Source organism: Diabrotica virgifera, chromosome 4, assembly GCF_917563875.1.
Source record: "Diabrotica virgifera virgifera chromosome 4, PGI_DIABVI_V3a".
Taxonomy (NCBI): domain Eukaryota; kingdom Metazoa; phylum Arthropoda; class Insecta; order Coleoptera; family Chrysomelidae; genus Diabrotica; species Diabrotica virgifera.
The window spans coordinates 48,662,509-48,686,637 of record NC_065446.1 but is presented as its reverse complement, the minus strand read 5'-3'; the positions used below and the strand labels follow the sequence as shown (position 1 = coordinate 48,686,637).

The following is a 24,129-nucleotide window of genomic DNA, read 5'->3' as shown; positions in this document are numbered from 1 at the left end:
GTAATATATAAATTAGTATTCACTTTTATAGTTTTGAGTTTATAATTTTGTAGGTAATTTGAACACATTTACTTTCACGGAAGATTCAGGATTCTCCCAAAGTTTTTTTGCACAAAGGGAAGGAGATCATCCAATTCATTTTTATAAATTATTTATTGACAACGATATCTTATCACTTATTGCCGAGGAAACCAACAGATATGCTGAACAGAAAATAGTATCAGGAATTACAAATGAAACATTAACAAAAACAGCATTATTGGGACAATGGAGAAACACAAATCAATCCGAAATATTTGTTTTCTTAGGTCTTCTAATATGGATGGGTTTGGATCGTAAACCCACTTTGAAAGATTATTTTAGCACCAATATGCTGTACAAAAATGAAATTGGAAAATTTGTTCACATGTCCAGGATAAGGTTTGAGCTTCTTTTGTCCAATTTGCACTTCTCAAACAACGAAATTGCCTCAGATGATAGGCTCAAAAAATTCCTTCCCTTGCAAAATTTGTTAATCAAGAAGTTCCAATCAGCATATACTCCTGACAAGAATGTGTGTATAGATGAGACGATGATTCCTTTTCGAGGACGACTGAGCTTTCGTAAATATATACCGGGGAAGCGTCACAAATACGGTGTGAAATTATTTAAACTATGTGGAGTGAAAGGTTACACATACAATTTTAAAATTTATACAGGAAAAGAGCAAACACCTAATGAAAAGCCAATTGGTACAAAAGTGGTGCTACAGCTTATGGAACCACTTTTACATTCAGGTCGCGTTTTGTGCACAGATAATTATTACACTAGCGTGAATTTAGCACACGAACTTCTGTACAAAGATACACATTTAATAGGCACACTGAGAAAACACAGGAAGCATAATCCAAAAGTAGTAAGTGAGGCTAAATTAAAAAGGGGTGAATTAGTCATGAGACAAAGTAACAGTAAAATCATAATTGGAAAATGGAAAGACAAAAGAGATGTCATGTTTCTCACTACGGAGTCTGTGCCTGAAATAGTGGACGTGCCAACAAAAAGGGGTGTCATGAGAAAGCCTTCCACAATCGTGCAGTATAATAATGTGAAATCATTTATAGACGTCTCTGATCAAAAAGCATCATATTCATCAGCAGTGCGTAGGGGTATTAACTGGTATAGGAAAGTTTCAATTGAACTTTTGGTTAACACATCTATTATAAATGCACATACTGCATACGAGGCTATAACAAACAAAAAGATAAGTATCACTAAATTTAGAGAAGAAATCGCCTCAGAAATTTTTCGTAATCAAAATATTCAGATGAAAAATTTGGATGATCGTCGTGTTAACCAAGAAAGAAATCACAAACTTTCCGAAGTGGAACAGAGAGGTCGTTGTACAAGATGTTATAAAAATAATAGTGCTAGAAATGGACGTAACTTTGCTATAAAAGAAACAAAACGTGTTAAAACATCTTGTCTAGCATGCAGTGATAATTTTTTGTGTACCAACTGCTTTTTGACACTCATTACTGTCAAGCAAAAAAATGAACATTGTGTCCAAAATGGTACACATAGTTTCTAAGAAGATAATTACGCATTTATTTCTGCCACAAACTGTGTGTACCATTTTTTGACACGGCCCTTACACATGATTTTTTTTCAAAAAAATACCTAAATGTTGATATTTACATGTTTTTAGTATTAAATATTGTGAATTTTACCAAAATATAGTTTCAGTTTCTGACAAAAAACTTCAAATTTATAGCCAGTAGCCAAAGTGTTAAGAAGAACCGCAATAAAAACAACCAAAATCAAATAGCTCGGTCACATCATGAGGATCAGTGAAAGATATGGATTGTTCCAACTACAGCATGCTGCAAAATAAACAGTACTGAAATGAATAATGAAATGTTTATGATTATTTATATATTCAGTATACATTATATATATATATATATATATATATATATATATATATATATATATTTTGAAAGCAGCATTGTATAAAGTACAGATTGCCCTGATGGTCCCAACATCCGGATCGGATAGGAACTACAAGAAGAAGGAACAGTGTTCTGTGCTTTTCCCAGATAGTTTAGTAGTGGACTGCATGATACAAAGAATACAGAAGATATAATCATGTGCATGAGGGTGAAGTAGGCGTTTTTATGGTGTGAAATTGTGACGTCAGTGGAGAGTGAAAACATAACCTGGCTTTAATTTAGCACGCTTATTGCCGTAAGAAGGTGTCATTTGCTTTTATTTTGAAGGTTTTCTTTTGTTTTAAGAGGTTTAAATAGTGCAATTGACTGTTTTTAAAACTTTTGATTATCGAACTAGTATTTATTAGTGAAGTGTAGGTTTACCATTGAATTTTTGTAAGCGAAAGATACTCTTTTCGTTATTTAAAGATGAGGTGTTTAATAGCTCAAAAATAATATTGTATTTTTTTTTAATAAATACACGACTTTTTATTTTTTATATCAGCTACACAATCTGCTTCATCGAAGCTATAAGTAAATAGTTTAAGGGTTAAATACATGGGGAAGAAGCTGCCCTACGACCACCCTCCTATTAATTTTTTACATTAGATAGTCTCCTTCTTCTTCTAATAGTGCTATAACTCTGTGAGTTTTGTCCTGTTTAACAATGTTCTTCCATTCTGCCCTGTCAGATGCTTTCCTTCGCCACTGCCTAATGTTCATGGTTTTAAGATCTTCCTCTATGTTGTCTATCCATCTTTTATGGGGTCTTCCTCTTGTTCTATTTCCTTGGGCTTCCATTTCTTGATTACTTTTACAGCTCGATTATCTAGCATTCTTTCCAAATGACGAAGTTAGTTTACTCTTTGTGACTTTACAAATCTTACAATATCTGGGCTTTGCATTAGTTTATCTAGCTGGTAGTTCATTTTAATTCTCCATGAACCATCGTTGCAATGTGGGCCCAAATACATTGGATCATAAATTTAATTCATTAGGTCTGTTGGTCACAGTTTCTTCGATCGTCTTGCAAAGCCGGGAGGAGCGTTTAGCAGTCTTTCTTCATCATTTGGATGACTTCTCAGTCCATCAAAGTAGTTGTTTGTGATTATTTGAATTTCTTCCTCTACCAAAAGTGTAGCTGAACCCTTGTGTAGGGTTTTATTGCTTACATACCAGGGCGCGTTGAATATCATTCTCAATATTTTTGACTGAACTCTTTGTTTTATCTTGATATTTGATGGCTTTGAACAACCCCAGAGAATACCATAGGTCCAGATTAGTTGTATCATAGATTTATGCAGAGAAGCTGTTTATTTTGAACAGCGAGTTTTGATTTTTGACCCATTTGTTTTCTTCGCTTAAATATTCTTGATTATTTCATTCATAGGAGATTCTGACCAATAGAAAGCTACAGAAATCTAAATTAAATTGATTATTTTTTAATGATTTTAACTTCCAATCGTATAGTAAGATATTTTATCACGTGTTTAATTATGTCCAATCAGATTAAAATTATACTGAGAATTGTCTACTGTAGAAAATTACCGATAGAATTTTTTTAAGTAGACTGTTTCTGTTTAATGGCAACCAGTTTCCTAGTTTTGACAACTGTCACATTTTAGAAAATATCCATAATATACGTATTAAAAAATAATCTTACGAATATCACACGACAGTAAGAATAAATAAGAAAATAATGCTTCATTTTTACTCAAATTTGTTATCATAGGGCAATAGCCACTCAAGCCCTGCGGGCTCTCGTGTCTATTGCCAGGCATCAAATTTTCGAAAAACTGTCGTATTTTTTTCAATTTATTCTCACTCTCTTGTGATATTATACCCGATAATTTTTGATAATTTCCCGTCGTCAAATATATTAAGTCAGATGCCCTTCGTTGCTACGAAAAAATACATACAGTGACATTAATGACAATTAATATTTTAAAAATTATAAAAGTGCTGACTTTCAACCGTAAAATATTTATAACAACTGTGCGTTTAATTGTACTAATTTTTTGTACTTACATAAATAAATTACAATAAAATTTTGGTTTTGAACAGTTTTATTCATGAAATAATCCCAAGAAATTGCACTCGATATCTAAAATTAATATATAATTTTTGCCCTCGTGACACTTTTGACATAATTTCAACAAATTAAAACTGTCAAGGTGTCACTCGGGAAAAATTCAATAATTTTAGAGCTCTTTTACAATTACTTTTGAAAATTCAACTTTTCCAATTGATAATTTTGCATTTAAAAAAACTGGACTAAAAGTACTAAATACCTCATTTGTTTTGAAGCACGAAAACATATATTATTATAACAAGTGACCATATAATTATTGCAAAGACTTAAAAAAAAATGTTGTTACAATTATGTGACCAGGTTTTTGTTACATAGGCTGATTATATCTTTATAATCTGTGTTTTTACCCCTCATATTTTTGTGAATTGTATGGACTTATTTTAATAACGTATGTAGGTACCATTTAAAAATATTAGAATGTTCAATTTCTAATTTTAAATGTCAATAAAATGTAAATATATACATGATACAAGAAACTACTTTTTATTTATTTATATTATAGTTGAACTAAAATCATACTGTTTCCGCTAATAAAAGAAATTTTTAATAATCTAAGCAGACTTTTACATTAATAAGTTTTAAATAAAGCCTTTATTTAATATCACCAGTGCCGAGTGAACGATGGGCTTCCTTGCTATTTAGTCCCCGGCCCCAAAAATACTTAATCCGGCGTTTAATATCACATTCCTCGTAAAAGAAATAATAAAAACATTTAAACTGGCAAAATTAAAGCAGTCCTTCCTTGTATTTTAAGAACGCCACTCTCCACTGACGTCACTGCGCAGAACAGGTGAGATTTTGTCACGCTGTTGACCATATCTTCGTTCTCATTGTATCATGAGTGGACTGTATATTATTGATGATTGTACGCTCCACTCACCCGCAATTTTAATTTGAGTCAGAGCGCATCGTGGATGCGTGCGACCATCGCCCTGACTGAGGCCAGGCGCAAATTGAACCTAAGGCCGATGCCACATTATGCGTTTTGACCGGATGTGTTTCCGCCGCATCCGGTGAAAACGCATAGTGTGACAGATCGGTCCGGTTGCGTTGGAAACGGATGCTTTTTGAGTCATCGGTACGCGCTTACAAACTGCACCAGACTAAACGCATAGTGTGACAGGTCGGTCCGGTTGCGTTGGCAACGGATGCGTTTTCACCGCATCCGGTCAAAACGCATAATGTGGCATCGGCCTAAGCGAGACACAACTTCCGCCGGCTGGACGGGTGACCCGTGCATTTATTTTTCTAGCGTGCCCCATATTGAACACAACCCAACCCAACCGTTGGCTATCGACGTGGCGAATAGAGACGGGCAAGATCAGTGCGGACATGTAACGGTTACTTTTGATACCGGTTCTCAGTGGTATTGAGTACAAATACTGATTACAAAATACTGATGTATCTGATCCTTGTACTGGATTAAGTAGGCAACTTAAAATCGGTATTTCCGTACTTGTAACTAGTAACGTTTTAAAAATATCTTACACGTCCCTAGTAGTCGTAGCGGTATGACTTTCGAAAACATCGAATTTAATCATAAGCGGGTGCATAAAATGATATCTTACACTGAGTATTTTATTTCTGCACATAATACCTACATATTTAAAATAATCTCTCCCCTACTGGTCAGCCATAACTCATATTCCTCAATTTACTGCTCGGATCACAATCATTTACAATTACTGCAGGTCATAATTATTCATAATTCCTCCGCTACTGATCGGTCATAAAAAATAACACTATTTCTCTGCATATTTCGTTTTTAATTTTTAAGCATAAACATAAGCATAATATGCCGACAAGTTGAATTTGAGGGTAATACGATATTTTTATCGATCACGGTTTTAAGTAACATGAATCATTTTTCACCTTATTTTTCTAATAATGTGTTTTTGTAAAGGCATAACTTTGATTAATAATTTCGTATCGCCGCTTATTTAGTCTACCAAAAGTTATCAGAATTTGATGACAAAGACAACGCAGTTTTCACTCGGGGTGTTGACTATGCTAATATTTTTATTTATCATAATAAATTGTAATTAGGTACCATCCGTATTCATTTCAGATACGTCCATCTCGCAAATAAAACAAGTAAAAATAACCAGGCAATAATCTAAGCAGTTCGCCGGTGCAGGTTGTGTCTCGCTTAGGATCAATTTGCGCCGGGGCTGAGAGTTGAAAGGTATACAGTACTCATTCCACTTCAGAATAGTACACAGCATACATTTTTGTCACTAGTAAATCGTAATAAAATACATAGCATTTATATTGTATTTAAATTCAGCACATACAGAACACTTTAAGCTTAAGCTACAATAATGGATCATTTTTGTTAGTTGATTAAAATTATTGAGAAAATACTTTATTCACACAAGCTTTAATCAACTTAAAATTAAAAAAAAACACTTATTAAAAATGATCACAAAAACATGTAGTATAGTATAGTTGTTGATCCAAAAGATGGCATAACCCAGACATCCAAAGTGAAAGTTATCCTTCAACACCAAATTGTTCTATATGGTCCACACAATGTCCAGAAAAAAGTCACACCATTTTCAGAGTCGGGTTTGGGAGGAGAAGGGGGGAGAAATCGGTAAATTCGTAGTTTTTTAAGTTTTTCTCCAATATTTCTAAAACTATGCGGTTTAGCATGAACAACCCTCTATACAATTGTTCTAGATTAAATTTGAAATAAAAAAGGCCCTATGCATAATCTTTCTAAAATGAATGGTTCCAAAGTTACGGAGGTAGTATAGTATAACTGGTCCAAAAAAAGGCCTAATCAAAACATCCAAAGTAAAAGTTTTCCTCCAACACCAAAATGTTCTATATGGTCCACATATTGTTCAGTAAAAAGTTACACCATTTTGTGCGTCCGGTTTGGGAGGGAGATGGGAGAGAAGCCGGTAAATTAGTAGTTTTTTATGTTTTTCGTCAATATTTCTAAAACTATGCTTTATCGTAAACAATGTTATAAACAAAAATGTTCTACATAAAATTAAAAACAAAATATGTTCTACACATAATTGTTATAAAAGCAACGGTTCCAGAGTTACAGAGGGTGAAAAGTCGAAGTTTTCGATACTTTTTATATTTTTTGGGCAATATTTATGATATAACAATACCAAAAACCCAGACATCCAAAGTGAAAGTTATCCTCCAACACCAAATTGTTCTATATGGTCCACATAATGTTCAGAAAAAAGTCACACCATTTTGAGCGTCGGGTTTGGGGGGGAGAGGGGAGAGAAATCGGTAAATATAAAAAGTATCGAAAACCTCCACTTTTCACCCTCCGTAACTCTGGAACCGTTGATTTTATAACAATTATGTATAGAACCTTTTTTATTTTAAATTTTATGTGGAATATTTTCCTATAGAACATTTCTTACGCTAAAGCATAGTTGTCTATGTTGGAGTTGTTCTCCCCATCTCCCCCCCAAACCGGACGCTCAAAATTGTGTAACTTTTTACTGAACAATATGTGGACCATATAGAACAATTTGGTGTTGAAGGAAAACTTTTACTTTGGATGTCTGGGTTAGGCCTTTTTTTGGACCAATTATACTATACTACCTCCGTAATTTTGGAACCGTTCATTTAAGAAGGGTTATGCATAGGGCCTTTTTTATTTCAAATTTAATGTAGAACAATTTTGTGTAAAGGGTTGTTCATGCTAAACCGCTTAGTTTTAGAAACATATATATAGAACAATTTGGTGTTGGAGGATAACTTTCACTTTGGATGTCTGGGTTTGGGTCTAACTATACCATACTAATGTAGCGTACCAGTCTAATAGTATCTTTATTGGGGTTCATTTCCACTAATAATTGCCGTGTTTTTGAGAAATGAAGGGTATTTACGGAAAACGAACGGTCTTTACTGCAAACACAAACACAACCTTCCTTAGTTCCCGTAGTCGACATCCAAAGGAAAATGGGATGGTCTGTATCGAAAAAGATCGCAAAAATATATTTATCTCTTTGTATATTATGTGGAATTGAAAATCTGTCTCTGACAAAATAAATTATGAAAAGAGATACGTCCAAAAGGCCATCAAGTCAATACAAATAAAAAAACAGAAATCAAAAAGTAGATAAGAATGAGTCTAAAAATAAATTGTGGTATTAACATATTAAAACTTGACAGACCTACTTTGTACTAAACATTTTTAGTTCAAAATATTTTTTTATTTACGCACCTTAAATACTGACAATGCTTATGCCTCGCATTTCCTTCAAGCGTATCTTAGTACATTATTTCACGGTTTTTGCTCTAAATTTGGTATTCGGATGTCAAAGAAAAAAAGTGATATTGTGCCGATGTGTGCTCTTGCCCTGGGGGTGACTTTCACCCCCTCTTGGGGGTGAAAAAATATATGTCCAAAATAAGTCCAAAAATGGGTAAACTGACTAATTTTAAGTAACTGTTGTTCTATGGAGCTTTTTCGCCAAGTCAACACTTTTCGAGTTATTTGCGAGTGAATATGTTCATTTTTCAACAAAATAACCTCATTTTTAGACGGTTTTTCGAAAATAACTCAAAAAGTAAGTATTTTGTCGAAAAAAAACGTTCTTAGCAAAAATATAGCCTATAAAAAAGTAAAGAAAATGGTGTACGCGTTAGGTCTGTGGATCTCGAAGAATCAGAGTTATAGCCAATGAAAAATAGATTCATATTCACCAAATTTCAAATAGAATATTTCGACGTGAAATATCCTACAAATTACGCACTGTTTGGGGAAAACCCATTTTAACTTTATCAAAATGTTTAAAAAAAGCTTTATTTCTGTTTTTACAAAAAGCTTCTAACATTCAATTTAAGCAAGTTACGCTCAAAATAAATTGGTCCCTTTTGTTGTGGCAAAAAAAAAATCGGGAAAACCACCCCCTAATTAGCAACTTAAATGAAATTAATCGTTGCCGCTCCACAAATTATTTTACTTATGTTGTGTTTATATGATTTGTAAGTTTCATCGATTCAAAGTGCTTATTTTTGAAAAAATTTGGTTTCAAAATAAAATTTTTAAAAATTTTAATTTTGAAAAATATGCTTTTTTTCAAAATAACTTGAAAATTGTTAGAGATACCAAAAATCTTTAAAAACAAAAAAAGTCAGCATTGATTTTCTGATTTTAACTATTTAGAATGGGAAATAAGCCACAATATTATTAAAAAATGATTTTTATTAACGTTTCGACGCCCAAATCGGGTGCCGTTGTCAAAATACAAAATACTATTAATATAAACAAAAATGTTGTTGCTTAGTAAAAAAATTCTTCTAATAATTTATTTAATTTGACTCATTTATATCGGCAATTCAGATACATATGATACATTTTAAAGTAGAAGACTTTAAAATGATATTGCCAATATTTATGAGTTGCGTTCCTGGGACGACTTTACTGAAAGATAGTTCATTCGATTACATGAAATCAACCCCAACTCAAGAATATCCGTCACAAAAAATCATAGCATGTGATCTGTCTTTAAAAAGACGACCACATGCAATGGTGACATTAAAATTCTCGCGTTAGAGATCTCATAGTAAATCACGAGGAAAAATCATAGTAAAAATCTCATAGTAAAAAGAGAAAAATCAAAGAAGCGGCTCTAATTATGCTAAACGAAACCAATTGTGTCGCAAATTCCTCGGTGGAATGCAGTAGGATGTGGATACCCATACTGAAAGAGGAAGTCAATAGAAAGAAAATACCACAATTAGTAAGTCAATAGTCGAGTTAGTACATATTTTATATTTTAGTATTACTTATATACCCATGTATTATTGATATTATTTATAATTTAAACAAAATTATAGTAAAGTCAGAATTTGGTATTAATTTTGAGAGTAAATTAAATGTAAGACCAAATACTTACGATGTCGGGATAGTATCACGAGGTTTTTCCTGGTTTTCCCTCGTGATTTACTATGAGATCTCTAACGCGAGAATTTTAATGTCACCATTGCATGTGGTCGTCTTTTTAAAGACAGATCACATGCTATGATTTTTTGTGACGGATATTCTTGAGTTGGGGTTGATTTCATGTAATCGAATGAACTATCTTTCAGTAAAGTCGTCCCAGGAACGCAACTCATAAATATTGGCAATATCATTTTAAAGTCTTCTACTTTAAAATGTATCATATGTATCTGAATTGCCGATATAAATGAGTCAAATTAAATAAATTATTAGAAGAATTTTTTTACTAAGCAACAACATTTTTGTTTATATTAATAGTATTTTGTATTTTGACAACGGCACCCGATTTGGGCGTCGAAACGTTAATAAAAATCATTTTTTAATAATATTGTGGCTTATTTCCCATTCTAAATAGTTAAAATTGTAAAAATGCCACAAGAAAATAGCTTCAGAACAACATTGATTTTCTGAATATCATGTATTTTTTTGTTTTTCTGTTAGACAAGAATTGATTAAGATTTGGTGCCCCTTTTAACTACAGCCCTTTCAATAACTTTGAACTTTGAACTGATGAAACTGACAGATCATATAAACAATACATACACGAGTCAAGAAACTTATGAAGTCGTAACGATTAAGTTCATTTAAGATACTAATTAGGGGGTGATTTTCTCGATTTTTTTACCAAAACAAAATGAGACGAACTTTATTTTGAGTGTAACTTGTTTACTTTTGATGCTAGAAATTTTTTTTATAAAACAAAAATGAAGCTTTTTTTAAACACTTTAAATAAGTTGTAAAGAGTTTTTCCCGAAATGTGCTTCATTTTTGGTTATTTCACGGTAAAATATTCCATTTGGAACTTGACGAATATGAACCTATTTTTCATTAGCTATAACTCTGCTTCTACTAGGTATAGAGACGTGTTATATACCTACACCATATGTTTAAACTTTTTACAGGCCATATTTTTGATAAGAATGTTTTTTCGAGAAAATACTTACTATTTGAGTTATTTGCGAAAAACCGTCTAAAAGCGTGGTTATTTTGTTGAAAAAAATGAACATATTCACTGCCAAATAACTCGAAAAGTATTGACTTGGTGAAAAAACTCTATAGAACAAAAGTTACTTAAAATTTGCCAGTTTATCCATTTCCTGACTTACTTTGGACGAATATTTTTTCACCCCCAAGAGGGGGTGACAGTCACCCCCAGGGCAAGAGCACATATCGGCACAATATCACTTTTTTTCTTTGACTTGTTAGCTATGTGTATGCCAAATTTCATGTCAATCCAAGCGGTTGTTTAAAATTTAAAGGTTTTGCAATATTTTACCGGTAAAGAACGGACTATCTAGACAGAATACAAGATTGGTTTTTAGAATGGAAAATTAAAGTCAATGGAGGAAAATCTATTCATGTTACATTTACAACCCGAAGAGGAACCTGTCCTCCTGTAACTTTAAACAATCATCAATTACCATTAGCCAACGAGGTAAAAAAATATCTTGGTATTCATTTCGACAGAAGTCTGACATGGAGGAAACATATCTGGACCAAGATAAAGCAAGTAGGTCTCCAATTCAGAAATATGTATTGGTTAATGAGTCGTTCATCAAGACTATCTCTGGATAATGAATTGCCGCTCTATAAGGTAATACTTACGCCAATCTGGACCTATGGGTTGGAACTATGGGGAATAGCTAGCCACTTCAACATCGAAATTATCCGACGCTTCCAATCAAAAACCCTCATAACCATCACTAATGCACCTTGGTACATCAACAACAGAATTTTATCATCGAGGCCTTAAAATATACATAGATATGATACAGGAAGTCATCACGCTACACATTCTACACGCTACGCAGGCATCAACGTAGCACTGCAAACATTGCCATTGCCAAGTTGGAGAATCATGAAAACCAGTTTGCACTTAACCTCCTAGACAATTCCCAAGAACAGCGTAGGTTAAAGAGGTTCAAACCATTGGACTTACCATTTAGAGTAAACTTATGAACTAATTACATAGTTAGTAGTTATAACATGTAATTATTTCCTATACAACTTTATAAAAATTGTACTTTGGTTTCACCGGTGGGTAAAATGCTTCTTGTCCTTAGTCAATGTCATAACTTTTGTTTACTGTTGACACTCAACAGATTGCAAAATACTTTTAAATAAATAAAAAAAATATAGATTTACGCACCGATAGTCCTCTGCATTTGTAACCTCCAGTAGCTTGAGCCGAAGCTGATCCTCGAGAATCATGTTTTCACAATCACTAAATTAATACTTTTATATTTAATAACACTCGAAATACGATTTGATTAGTACTTAGGTTGCATTGCAATTTGTTTGTCGGTATTATTTATACACCAATTCAACAATCATGTATTTCTGTTGCCAAATCACGTGCCAGGAGCTGAAAATATAGACCAGTCGAGATGTTTCTAGTTGTTTAAACTAATAATGGGTAATATAGGGAATATTCGGTCAACGCAACTAAACATGTTTGGTCTAATTAAAATTAAAATAATAGAATCTTTTAAGAAATATTACATCTCAGAAATATTGTTGTCTTATAAATGTTTATGGCTATATTGTTTCTTTTCTTGTTGTTCAATGTTCTGTAAATTGTTCCGCATATATCGTGGGCATACTGCAAAAACTGACCAAGTCAAATATCATGGTTTCGAGATAATTGATGTTGAATATTCTGTATTTTTTTTTAATTTTTTTAAACATTATAAAAGGACGTGTATTTTTTCTTTCCAGGTATTAACTGGTTGAAGTTAGTGATTCTAAATAGCTCTAAAAATCGCAATAACCTTTTTGTTTTTCGAAAAAAATAATTGACTTGGTCACTTTTTGATGCAGACATTTGCTCAAATTTAAATCATGGTCACAAAAAGATGGTTATTGATCAATAATAAAACGCAAAGAAAATATTTCTAATTTTATTTATTTGCAGTGTAAGGCTGAAGTTTCAAATAAAAACATTTACTTTATTTTTTAAATTGGAAAATAATAACAAAAATGTAAAAGTTTCTCTACTAGAATTAATCTGAATCCGAATAGGCGAATTTGAACTAATCTGAATCCGAATCGGACAATACTGATGGTAGTCCTGTCGCCAGGGGGGGTACAACGGCCTCGTTAATTCAGATGGACTTACCCAAGTTTTTTTTATGTATTTTGACCCGTAGAACACGAATTTTTTGGGTAACAGTTGATCCGGATGTCGATAAGATTGTTATAGACCAAGAACTTGAGGAATCAAATAACAGCGATTTTTGGCAAAACAAAACAATATTTTGTATTTTTTGGGTCATTTTAAGCAAAAAATATTTCTACAAGTTTTTTAGTAGGATGCACAGTTTTCGAGATAAACGCGGTTGAACTTTCAAAAAATCGAAAAACTGCAATTTTTAAACCCGAATAACTTTTGATTAAAAAATAAAATAGCAATTCTGCTTAGCGCCTTTGAAAGTTCAAGTCAAATTATGTCGGTTTTGATTATTTGCATTGCTAAAAATTTATTGTGTTATTGTTAAACAAAGCTACAAACAACTAGTGCGTGAGTGATGTTTCTATGATTTCTCATTTAAAATCGAACGAGTAGGTAGAATAGGTACTAGTGCAATCAAGTCTATTTCTACGTTACATGCGTTAAAACGCATGTAAAAGCACGGGAAACCCTACGTGTTTATAGCTTTGTTAAACAATAAAAAAACAAATTTTTACCAATGCAAATAATCAAAACCGATATAATTTGACTTAAACTTTGAAATGCGGTAAGCAGACTTGCTATTTTATTTTTTAATCAAAAGTTATTCGGGTTCAAAAATTGCAATTTTTCGATTTTTTTAAAGTTCAACCGCGTTTATCTCAAAAACTGTGCATCCTACGAAAAAACTTGTAGAAATATTTTTACTTAAAATGGCCCAAAAAATACAAAATATTGTTTTGTTTTGCCAAAAATCGCTGTTATTTGATTCCTCAAGTTCTTGGTCTATAACAATCTTATCGACATCCGGATCAACTGTTACCCAAAAAATTCGTGTTCTACGGGTCAAAATACATAAAAAAAACTTGAGTAAGTCCATCTGAATTAACGAGGCCGTTGTACCCCCCCTGGCGACAGGACTATGGCTCTGGAGCAACATATTTCCACTCTCTGATGGTATTGACTGTTGGCTGGTACCCAAGGATGGAATTCAGAAGGAACTCCTGTCTTACACAATTTTAGAAGATCCTGCTTTTTTAAGTTTAGAAATAGCTTTGGAGTATAATAGTAGTTGAATCTTTTATAGGATTTATAACTCGATTAGTACGTCCAACTACATTGAATATAAGAAACTCTGGATCACTATAGTTGTACTTAAATAATATATATTGCGGTTTATCTGCTTCATATCGCATACATTTAATTTTTAACCATTTAACACGATTTCAGTTTTCGTCAATTCTTCTATTTTTAAGAATATTAGCAGCTAGGGTATTTATATAGAAAATCATTATACCTTAATTCCTGTACATTATATGAATCACTTTTTTCTTTCGGGCAGTCTAAAAATGTGTAACCAATCATGCATAGTACTGGAAATTATTTTTAGCATTTTTTATGGCACTCAGCATGTAATCTACTTCTATGTAAGAATGACCAGATTCAAAAAAAAATATGCTACACAATATTTAAATTTCTGTTTTGTACGATAAAATGAAAGAGAAACTTAATATCTATTTTTCCAACAAGTGATCGTTCAACCAATAAACATACAACGTATACGTAAAACTAAAAGATCAAAAAGTGACCAAGTCATAATATCCAATTGTCGCAGTTCAATGTTGACATGAATAAAATTTATTCAATTGATATTTAATATATATAATTTCAATATTTATAAATTGATATTTAATATGAATCATATTTCATGCAAAAGTGACCAAATCAACATGTTCATTTCTTCCAGTCTATTGATACGCATACAAAGACATAGACATTTTTGTATGTTGTGTGTTGCGGCATCAAACCTCATAATTTTGCCATGGGCATTTTTTCAGGTATTCGGTTACTTCTTTCGAGTGACTTGGTCACATAAACTAAAAATCGATAAAAATTGACTTGGTCATCTTTTGCAGTATACCCACGATATGGTAACACTAATTTTGAATTAATGGTCGCATTCAGGAGACTAATTAAGGCTGAGAGATCGGTTCCCGATGGAGCGGTAACAGTTGACAGCCTAAAACTTTCTGTTATATGTGAGGTTATATACTTGCCTCTGCACAATAAATTATTTTTTACTTCATAATTATGGTCATCATTTAAATGCCATTGACACAGTGGGAAGAGATTTTGGCCTAAACATAAACTGTTCAAAAACAAAATACATGGTTAGGTCAAAATACATCATAGGCGTAACCAGGGAGGGGGGTTTTGGGGTTATAACCCCCTCCCCATTGGGATGTACTTTGAGCTCTATACGCTTAACACCATACCCGCTAGAGACCTTCCAGTAGTTGTAACCCCCCCCCCCCCTTAGGGCCTTGTAACCCCCCTTAGGGCCATGCTGGTTACGCCGTTGAAATACATGGTGTTTAACCGTTTAACACAACTACAGATAAAGAGATAAAATGTAGAATCGAGATAGCCTGCACGACATTTTTAAAAATGAGGTCATTCTTCTTTAATGATAACTTGCAACTTCAACTTTGAAAGCGAATGATTAAATGTTACATTTGGTCAGTACAACAGTCCTCTTATACGATGTCGAAGCAGGGACATTAAAAATATCCACCATTAATAGTTTTGAGGCCTTTTAAATGTGGCTGCACAGACCTACATTAAAAATTCCATGGACGGCTAGCATATTTACAGATGCTCCTATACTACCGCACCAGAGTGCTGAAATTGGTTAGCCTTTGATATACACAATTACGGTACAAACCGTCATAGATTTCCTCACCTATTAAATTATAAGACATCTATTAAATTTTGGTGTCTAAGTTTTTATTGCAATTAACATTATTGTGTAAGTATTGTATAAGTATTTATATTTTAATTTATTGCTTGAAAAACAGGAGTAGAAATGTCTTTTCTTTTCGGAAAAATGTCTTTGGCCAAGAAAATTAGCCAAACTTGTTTATGATTGATTGCAGATTCATAGTCATAAATTTCTTATTTCATAACATAAGTACTATAATATTATTTTTATAGATACATAGGTACATTCTGTTGCTTTACTTTTATTTTATTTTTTATAGAAATGCCGAAATTTTTAATACAAATGTCTAAGCTGCAATAAACCTAGCATATTTAAGACTGGGTTTTTTGACCCTAACCCGAGAACAAATAAAACAAAAATTATAAAAAAACGACATTGAATAAAAAAGAAATAAATATTTTGTACTTTTATTTATTTATAGGTACTTACCTACATGTTATATAATTACTCGTATACAGTGCGTCCATAAAATATCGCATAAATTCATTATTAGCTAAATAAACAACATAATTAGAAATTACCGAAACAGGTGTCGACTTTTGATTTTAATTTATGATATTTGGCATATTATACCATACTACAATAGTGAGGTTATCCGTCTGGACGTGATGACGTAATCGATGATTTTTAAAAGAATAATAGGGGCTGTGTGCTAGCTCATTTGAAAGGCAATTCAATTCTCTAGTCAATAATATTAACATTAACGTAATTATTTATACAGGGTGTCCAAAACTTTTTATATTAAATTAATTAACACAAAAAGACGAATGTGCGTAATTTATTTAATTCCAAATACATTTTACTGCTGTCATAAAACAGAAATAAAAATTTTATTTGGCAAATAAACATTGCTTTTGCTTTTCGCTTAAATTAAATGTTCAACCTGTCAAGAGGCAGGTGGGTGGCAGCTTAACATTGAATTTAAGCAAAAAGTAATGTTTATATTTGAAATAAATATTTTATTTCTATTTTCTGCCAGCAGTAAAATGTATTTTGAATTAAATAAACTACGCAAAGTCTTCTTTTTGTGTCAACCAATTTAATTAAAAAATTGTTTTTGGACACCCTGTATAAATAATTATATTAATGTTTATATTACTGAATAAGGAATTGAATTTACTTTCAAATGAGCTATCACACGATCCCTATTCGTATTGAAAAAATCATCGATTACGTCATCACGTCCAGACGGATGACGTCACTAGTCTGATATACAGTATGTCCCTGTAAGTTGTATCGATATGGAAAACTTTTTTATTATTAATTTTACGAAAAAAAGTCATTCTTCATAAAAAGCTCTGCATGGTCCAAAACCTAAGATTCATCCATCAGATATAAAATTTTATGAATATTATACGAGGTATGTCAAAAAGTTTAAATTTCACAATATTGAAAATAGCTTTATTTTTCACAATATTGAAAATTGCTATTATGAAAAGTTGTTTGGAATTAAAAACTATATTCTAATATGCAATTACATCCTTCTAATTTGAATTTTTTTTTTTTTTTTGAAAAATTATGGATAACTAAAAAAGTGATTCCTAATAAAAAGTTCTGAATGGTCTGAAACCTAAAATACAACCATCTTATGTCAAATTTTATCAATTTTATACAAGGTATGTCAAAAAATATGAATTTGGCTCAAGAGTAAAATACCTTTATTTTTCACAATATCGAAAATTGTTATTATGAAAAGTTATTAAGAATTAAAAACCATGTTTCAATATGTAATTACATCCTTCTTATTGAAATATTTTGAACTATAGAGGTACTTTACTTTTGATCTAAATTTTTGTTTTCTGACACACCTTGTATAAAATTGACATAAGATGGTTGTATTTTAGGTTTTAGAGTATTTTAGACCATGCAGAATTTTTTATTACGAATCACTTTTTCGTAAAATTAATAATAAAAGAGTTATTAGAATTAAAATTACTGAAAATAATGTTAGTTATCCATAATCTTTCAAAAAAAAATTTTTTCAATTAGGATGTAATTGCATATTAGAATATAGTTTTTAATTCCAAACAACTTTTCATAATAGCAATTTTCAATATTGTGAAAAATAAAGCTACTTTACTCTTGAGTGAAATTCAAACTTTTTGACATACCCCGTATAATATTCATAAAATTTGATATCTGATGGTTGAATCTTGGGTTTTGGAGCATGCAGAGCTTTTTATGAAGAATAACTTTTTTCGTAAAATTAATAATAAAAAAGTTTTCCATATGGATACAACTTACAGGGACATACTGTATATACCAAAAAATCATAAATTGAATTCAAAAATTGACCTGTTTCGGTAATTTCTAATAATGTTGTTTATTTAGTTAATAATGAATGTATGCGTTAGTTTATGGACGCACTGTATACGAGTAATTATATCTGTACTTATAAATAAATAAAAATAAAAAATATTTATTTGTTTTTTATTTATTGGAGTTTTTTTTTTATTTTTGTTTTATTTGTTTCTCGGGTTAGGGCCAAAAAACACATTCTTGTATGCTAGGTTTATTGCAATTTCGACATTTCTATTTGAATACAATAAATTGAAATATACAATACTTACAATAATATTAATACACCAGTTAATGGGGAAAAAAATCATCGATTTCACGTAAAAATGTTAAGCAGGGTTTTGAAGGTTTTAAGCGATAGATGAGGTATAATTGATAATAATTCCGTGAAGACGTACAGCTAATTTTTCTTGTTCTTTTTTTAAAACAGTTACAAAGAATGAAAAACTAAGTTTTTTGACTATAAAACATTTTTCATCCATTTTAGAGAAAAGTGTTTCAAATAAATATTGTAGACCTTAGAAAGTTCTTCCATTTGGTGTGAGACATATTGAAATATATAAACAATTGACCGAGATCATTGTAAAAAACTCTCATTTTTGCACTAATTTTTAAATATTAATAACTGTATTTTTGCACAACGATATTTAATTTAACTACTTTAAATTATGCCAATTAATGGGTTATTTCAGTGTGCTAAATTTCAACCAGATGGACCAAATAATTTATAAGTTATTCAATTTGTTTATCTCAGACAGCAATTGTTTAAACAACTGTTCTTGCCCTAACAGTGACTCTAGAGATATTTTACAAATCGCAATCGATTATTTGAGACTTTAATTTTAAGATGTATTGAAAATGTTTTCAGATTTAATCAAAATTTTTGGTAAAAAAACCGTCTGAAAAGACCCTACTTTTTAGGTTATAAACAATTAGAATAACTTTGACAGTTTTTATGTTACACTCTCGTATGTAGGCTCACTGGAAAGCTGGTGAAAAAATACACATTAAAATAATAAAATGGATTTTATATGACTAATAGAAAACACGTTAGAATTTTTTTCAATAAATCATATTTCCATTGTTTATAAACATTAAGAGCTGAAAATTTAATAAGTTGTTTAAGAAAGTCTATATTTTATGACCCACTTCATAGATTGCATATGCAGTAAAAAAAAAATAAAAAGTCATCACTCGTTAAACTGATGGTACTCGTGAAACACCGCCAACAAATATGAAGGTGTTGTAACGGTCCACCCGTTATATTATTATTTTTAGCGCTGTAATTATTTTTAAAAAAATAATTATTTTCTCTTGACCTCCCATTTAAATTCTTTAATTTATCGTAAAGGACTTCTCATGTGACGTCACACTGTACGGAACATAGTTGTTGAACCGTTCCTTGTCGTTTAATTCGTGTTCCGTGAGAGTTTGACGTTTTCCTCGCTGACTGTGGGAGGAATGAGAGGCACTTGGCCGGTGGCTGCGAGGTTGACATGTTGGTGTTGGTGGTTAGTACCGTAAATGGCGGTTAATTTCTTCGAAATTAATTTTTATTTCAACTAAGTTTGGAAGTATAGTAAAAAGTTACCACCACTTGTTTCCTGGAGTACGGGTTTCCTGGAGTAAGGATGGGAGTACCATCAGTGGAAGAGGAATAAAAAATTAACCGGTAAATCGTTTTTTCTACTAATGTTTTTTAGTTAACCTTGAATATATGAAATAGTTGGTTCATTGTTAAATGTTCTTAGCCAGTCCCTTAGGTGAAGGATGTAGATTATTTCGATCTTTATATTATCTTTATATCGATCTTTATATTAATGGGGTTTTTTGTTTTACATAACCAAACATTTTTGAAGTCCTCAAATTAATATTGGAAATAATTACCATTTCTCTGTACGTTTTAAACCGATTGAACATCCAATATATCTATAAATTTTCATGTCCAATATATCTATAAATTGTCATGTAACTATCTTTGTCTGGTTCAATACCATTTCATTAAGGTATATAAAATGTATGTAGATGGCTATTACTATCTTAATCTCATGTTATTTCAGATAAGTCATATTTTATATTCCTATTTCAAATGCAATGCCATTATTTGTTCATGTTTTCAAACTCAAAATAGTTCAAGGTTACCTGAGATTAGTTTTTGTTCCATTTTTAATGGTTGTTTTTTTTATGTTATTGCTTCTAAAAAGTTTTCCTCGATTATTTCTTCTTCTCTTTACTTTTGTTTACCGGTTTATATGAGAAATCAAACGAAGTATATGTTTTTAGCCGTTTGGAAGAAAACTAACCCTCATGTGATGTCGTACCCACCTTGACTACCTAGGGAAGCCACCTTGACCTTATTGCAGCTACCGCCAAGTCAAACTGGGAGTATGTTTTGGGAACAAGCTTTTTGGGGGACATTCCAGCTCCTTTTCGTCCTGCCACCTGGGCCTACGGGGGGGCATGGAGGTGCATCATAGTGATGCTCATTTTCTAGGATGCAACCGCAACCTCGTTTGGGAACATTTAGTGAGGAGTTTTAGTAACTATTGGTTTTTTTTATATTTCAGACTATCTGTTAAATACACTATGTTTTTTTTCCAGATTTAGGTTACCTCTGTTTTTTTTGACATATGTATTTGTATATTAGATTATTTGGTTCCCAAACTTTGTATCTACGGTAACTTCTTGTGGACAGGAATAAGCCTAGAGAAAATTAGGTTTTTAATACTTTATTATTGCTTTGATATTGGTTTATGTAATTCGGGTAAATTTATTTTGTAACATTACTTGCTTGTTTCCCAAATATTGTATTTATTCGCTTTATTTCGTTTGTTCGGTTACTTCGTCGTTACTTTATTTCATTGCATTTGCTCGGTTAATTTAGGTCATTTTGTCGGTATTTTTCTTAACTTCACTTCTATAACGTTTATTCATTTGTATATTTAATTTTGCTTTATTCAGTATTGTATTTTCTCTTAGTGAGGTTTGGGCCTATTTATTTGTATTATTTTCATCTTCGTCGGTTTCCTTTAGTTGTACGTAGCAGGCGTACTATAACCATTTGGTAGAAGACTTATGTAATTTTGTACCCTATATGTTAGTAAGAGGTACTTATATTTAAGTTTGTAACAGATAACATTATTGTTGTTATCTTTAAAATATATATATCTTCTTGTATAACTTATGTCATTTTAGAGTCACAGCATAATATGAACTTGCTTAACTCAGAGATTGTTAAAAATCTGGTAGTTATTTTTAATAAATATGTTTATTTATTTTGTATATCATTTATTTTTATTATTCCTTTATGTTCATTATTACAGGTTTGATATATTTAATATCTGACAGCAGTATAAGATACCTGGGAGAATGATCGAAGATCATTTTCATGGCGCCCATGATTTGTTAGATTTATTTATCTTGTTCGTCTTTAGAAATTATTCATCTTCATTCCTCTTCAGTACATTATTCTTATTTTATTATTTCATATTTTAGTCATTATTACTATCTACATAGAGCTACTGTTCTTCGACAGGCATGCAAACGAGCCGTATCCATCCTTGAGTGTCAAGTTGCTCTCTTGCATCTATAGCTAGCCAACTCTATTCAGTTTGCCTCTGTCTCTTCCCACGTCTACTTATTATCCCTTCTAATTCCCCTTTCTTCAGTACTACTGCAAAGTAGTATTTTTTATTTTTCCTACTTCGGCTCAACCGCTGAAGCCCCTTCATTTTTATTTTCATAAGAGGCCCCAACTAGTTACCTTAGTCTTTTCTTTTCTTCTTTTTTTTCCTTACTTCTGTTGGAGTATATCTTTCTTTTTACTTTCACTCCAACAGAAGTTTTCTTATTTTTGTTACACTGGCTGCCCAATGCGTGGTGCCAACCGTTTTTGGTTCTAAGACAGTAGTTCTTTTAGTTCAATTTTCTTTTATTGGAATTTTCTGTTTTATTAACTTTTGATATCTTTGTATACATGTTACTTCTGATTTATTTTTGGTCTTTAAAACTTTACGAATACTAAACAGGTAGACTTATGCTGCTTTTGGTTTTGATTAGTTTATTTCGATACCTCATTTTTAGTTTTAGTGGTACAGCTCATATGTTAGTTTGGATTTTGTATTTTTATTGGAAACTTATTTATGTATTTAGATTGAGTATACATAACTGACATTATGTTCTATTAGTTAAATTTTTATTCCTTCTACCAATGGTAGTGCGTTTGCGCGTACAATTAATCGTTGAATATATGCATATTTTTTTTTCTAGTGTGGTTATATTTTACACCTAACTAGAAATTATTTTCAGTATTTAGGTATTTTATTTACTTTATTGATTTGATTATTTATATATTTTGCTGGCATTTTGATTTGTTGGTGTGTCGCTAATATTTTCTCCATATGTATCTTTGTCTTACAAACTTTAGATTATATTTTATATTTGTTATTTTTGATATTTGGGTTGTTTGGTAAGACAGGCACACACCACAAAGCACAATCAGTCCACAACATTAGCTTCTACACATGATACGTTGAATTCGCATGGTTCGGATGATTACAGATGGTCATCCAAATTATTTTTCTTTAATTGGTAGTGTTAAACATAACAATTATAATTATTGTATAGTAAAGTAGTTCCATTATCCACCTCAGTTTCTAGTTTTATTATTGTTGATAATAATATTATATCAATGTGGGTACCATAATATAATGCTCATAGAAATCAGATACTTTAGGTTGAGATTTAAATATAAATTCTTTATTAGTTAGGAAACATTGATACTATTTTCCTACTAAGTTATAGAACAGTCTTCAGAAGAAGATTACCTTAACAGTGTTGTTCAAGCTAATCTCTTCTTCTGTTTGTCTTTAGCTTAGCTCAATCTTTAGTATGGTTAGAAATTTTAGTCTGATATTTTTTTTGTCATCTGATAATGCAGGTACCTACATACATTGCTTGATTTCATCTTTGGCTTTGTTGTTGATGACTTTTAATTTATTACTTATTAATTTAATTATTATGTAGTACTTTATGTATGAGTTTAACTTTTTTTTGGTATTAGGCATGGTGCATTGTAATTATTATTATGAGTCAATGTTATTAATTGCTAATCCTGTCAGTAGGATTATACAATTAATCAGAACTTCACTTGTATTTTTGTTTAGTTTTTGCACACCTAACCCCTTAAGTTAGAAGGGTTGTTGAATTATTATATATTTATATACTTATTTGGACAGGTAAGCTCATACAAGTACTCTTGTTTAATATGGATATTATTATGGAACTGTATGTTATGCACTACTTATCTCAGGTTATGTGTTATATTATTTGGAATATTTGATTACTTACTAATTTTTTTTTTGATCATATTTATATCTTATTATTGAATTTGCCATATTGGAAAGATGTGGTTTTTAATTTGTTATTGGGTTACTCTATTAACATTATTTGTCTCCAATATCTTAAACACTTTATAATAATTTATATCCTTCTATCCTACACAGTATGATTCTGGAATTAGTTTGGAATTTTGATGTAAGTATGTATGAATTCTTGAGTCTTTCATATTTCTTCTTAGAAACTACTTAGTCTGTTGATGCTCAAAGTTGGTGAATACGTGGGTTCGAAATTCAGCAACTGATCACTGCTGTCCGGTTTCGTAATCTATGTCCTCATGGCAGAGTAGGCAGATGTCTTTTCATCATTACATTTCCTAAACATTTTTCTGTAATCAGTTTACTTATTTCAGTTTTTTTACAATTTAATAGGGAAGTATTTAGTTCATATTAGGCCTTTTGCTTCATAGTATGTTTGTACTTTGAGTTGATGAGTAAA

At 31.4% G+C, this 24,129-nt stretch overlaps 2 protein-coding genes across 2 annotated transcripts in view; one reads left to right on the top strand and one right to left on the bottom strand.

The window, feature by feature from the left end:
• The window catches only part of LOC114329019 (dual specificity protein phosphatase 23-like), a 91,179-nt gene extending 78,816 nt beyond the window's left edge, over positions 1-12,363 (bottom strand). The window contains exon 1 of the mRNA XM_028278033.2: positions 12,195-12,363. Within this exon, the coding sequence (XP_028133834.2) occupies positions 12,195-12,256 (62 nt within the window). The 5' untranslated portion in view covers positions 12,257-12,363. The remainder of the gene's footprint in view (positions 1-12,194) is intronic.
• The window catches only part of LOC114329020 (dual specificity protein phosphatase 23-like), a 206,115-nt gene that overhangs the window by 83,415 nt on the left and 98,571 nt on the right, over positions 1-24,129 (top strand). The window lies entirely within an intron of this gene.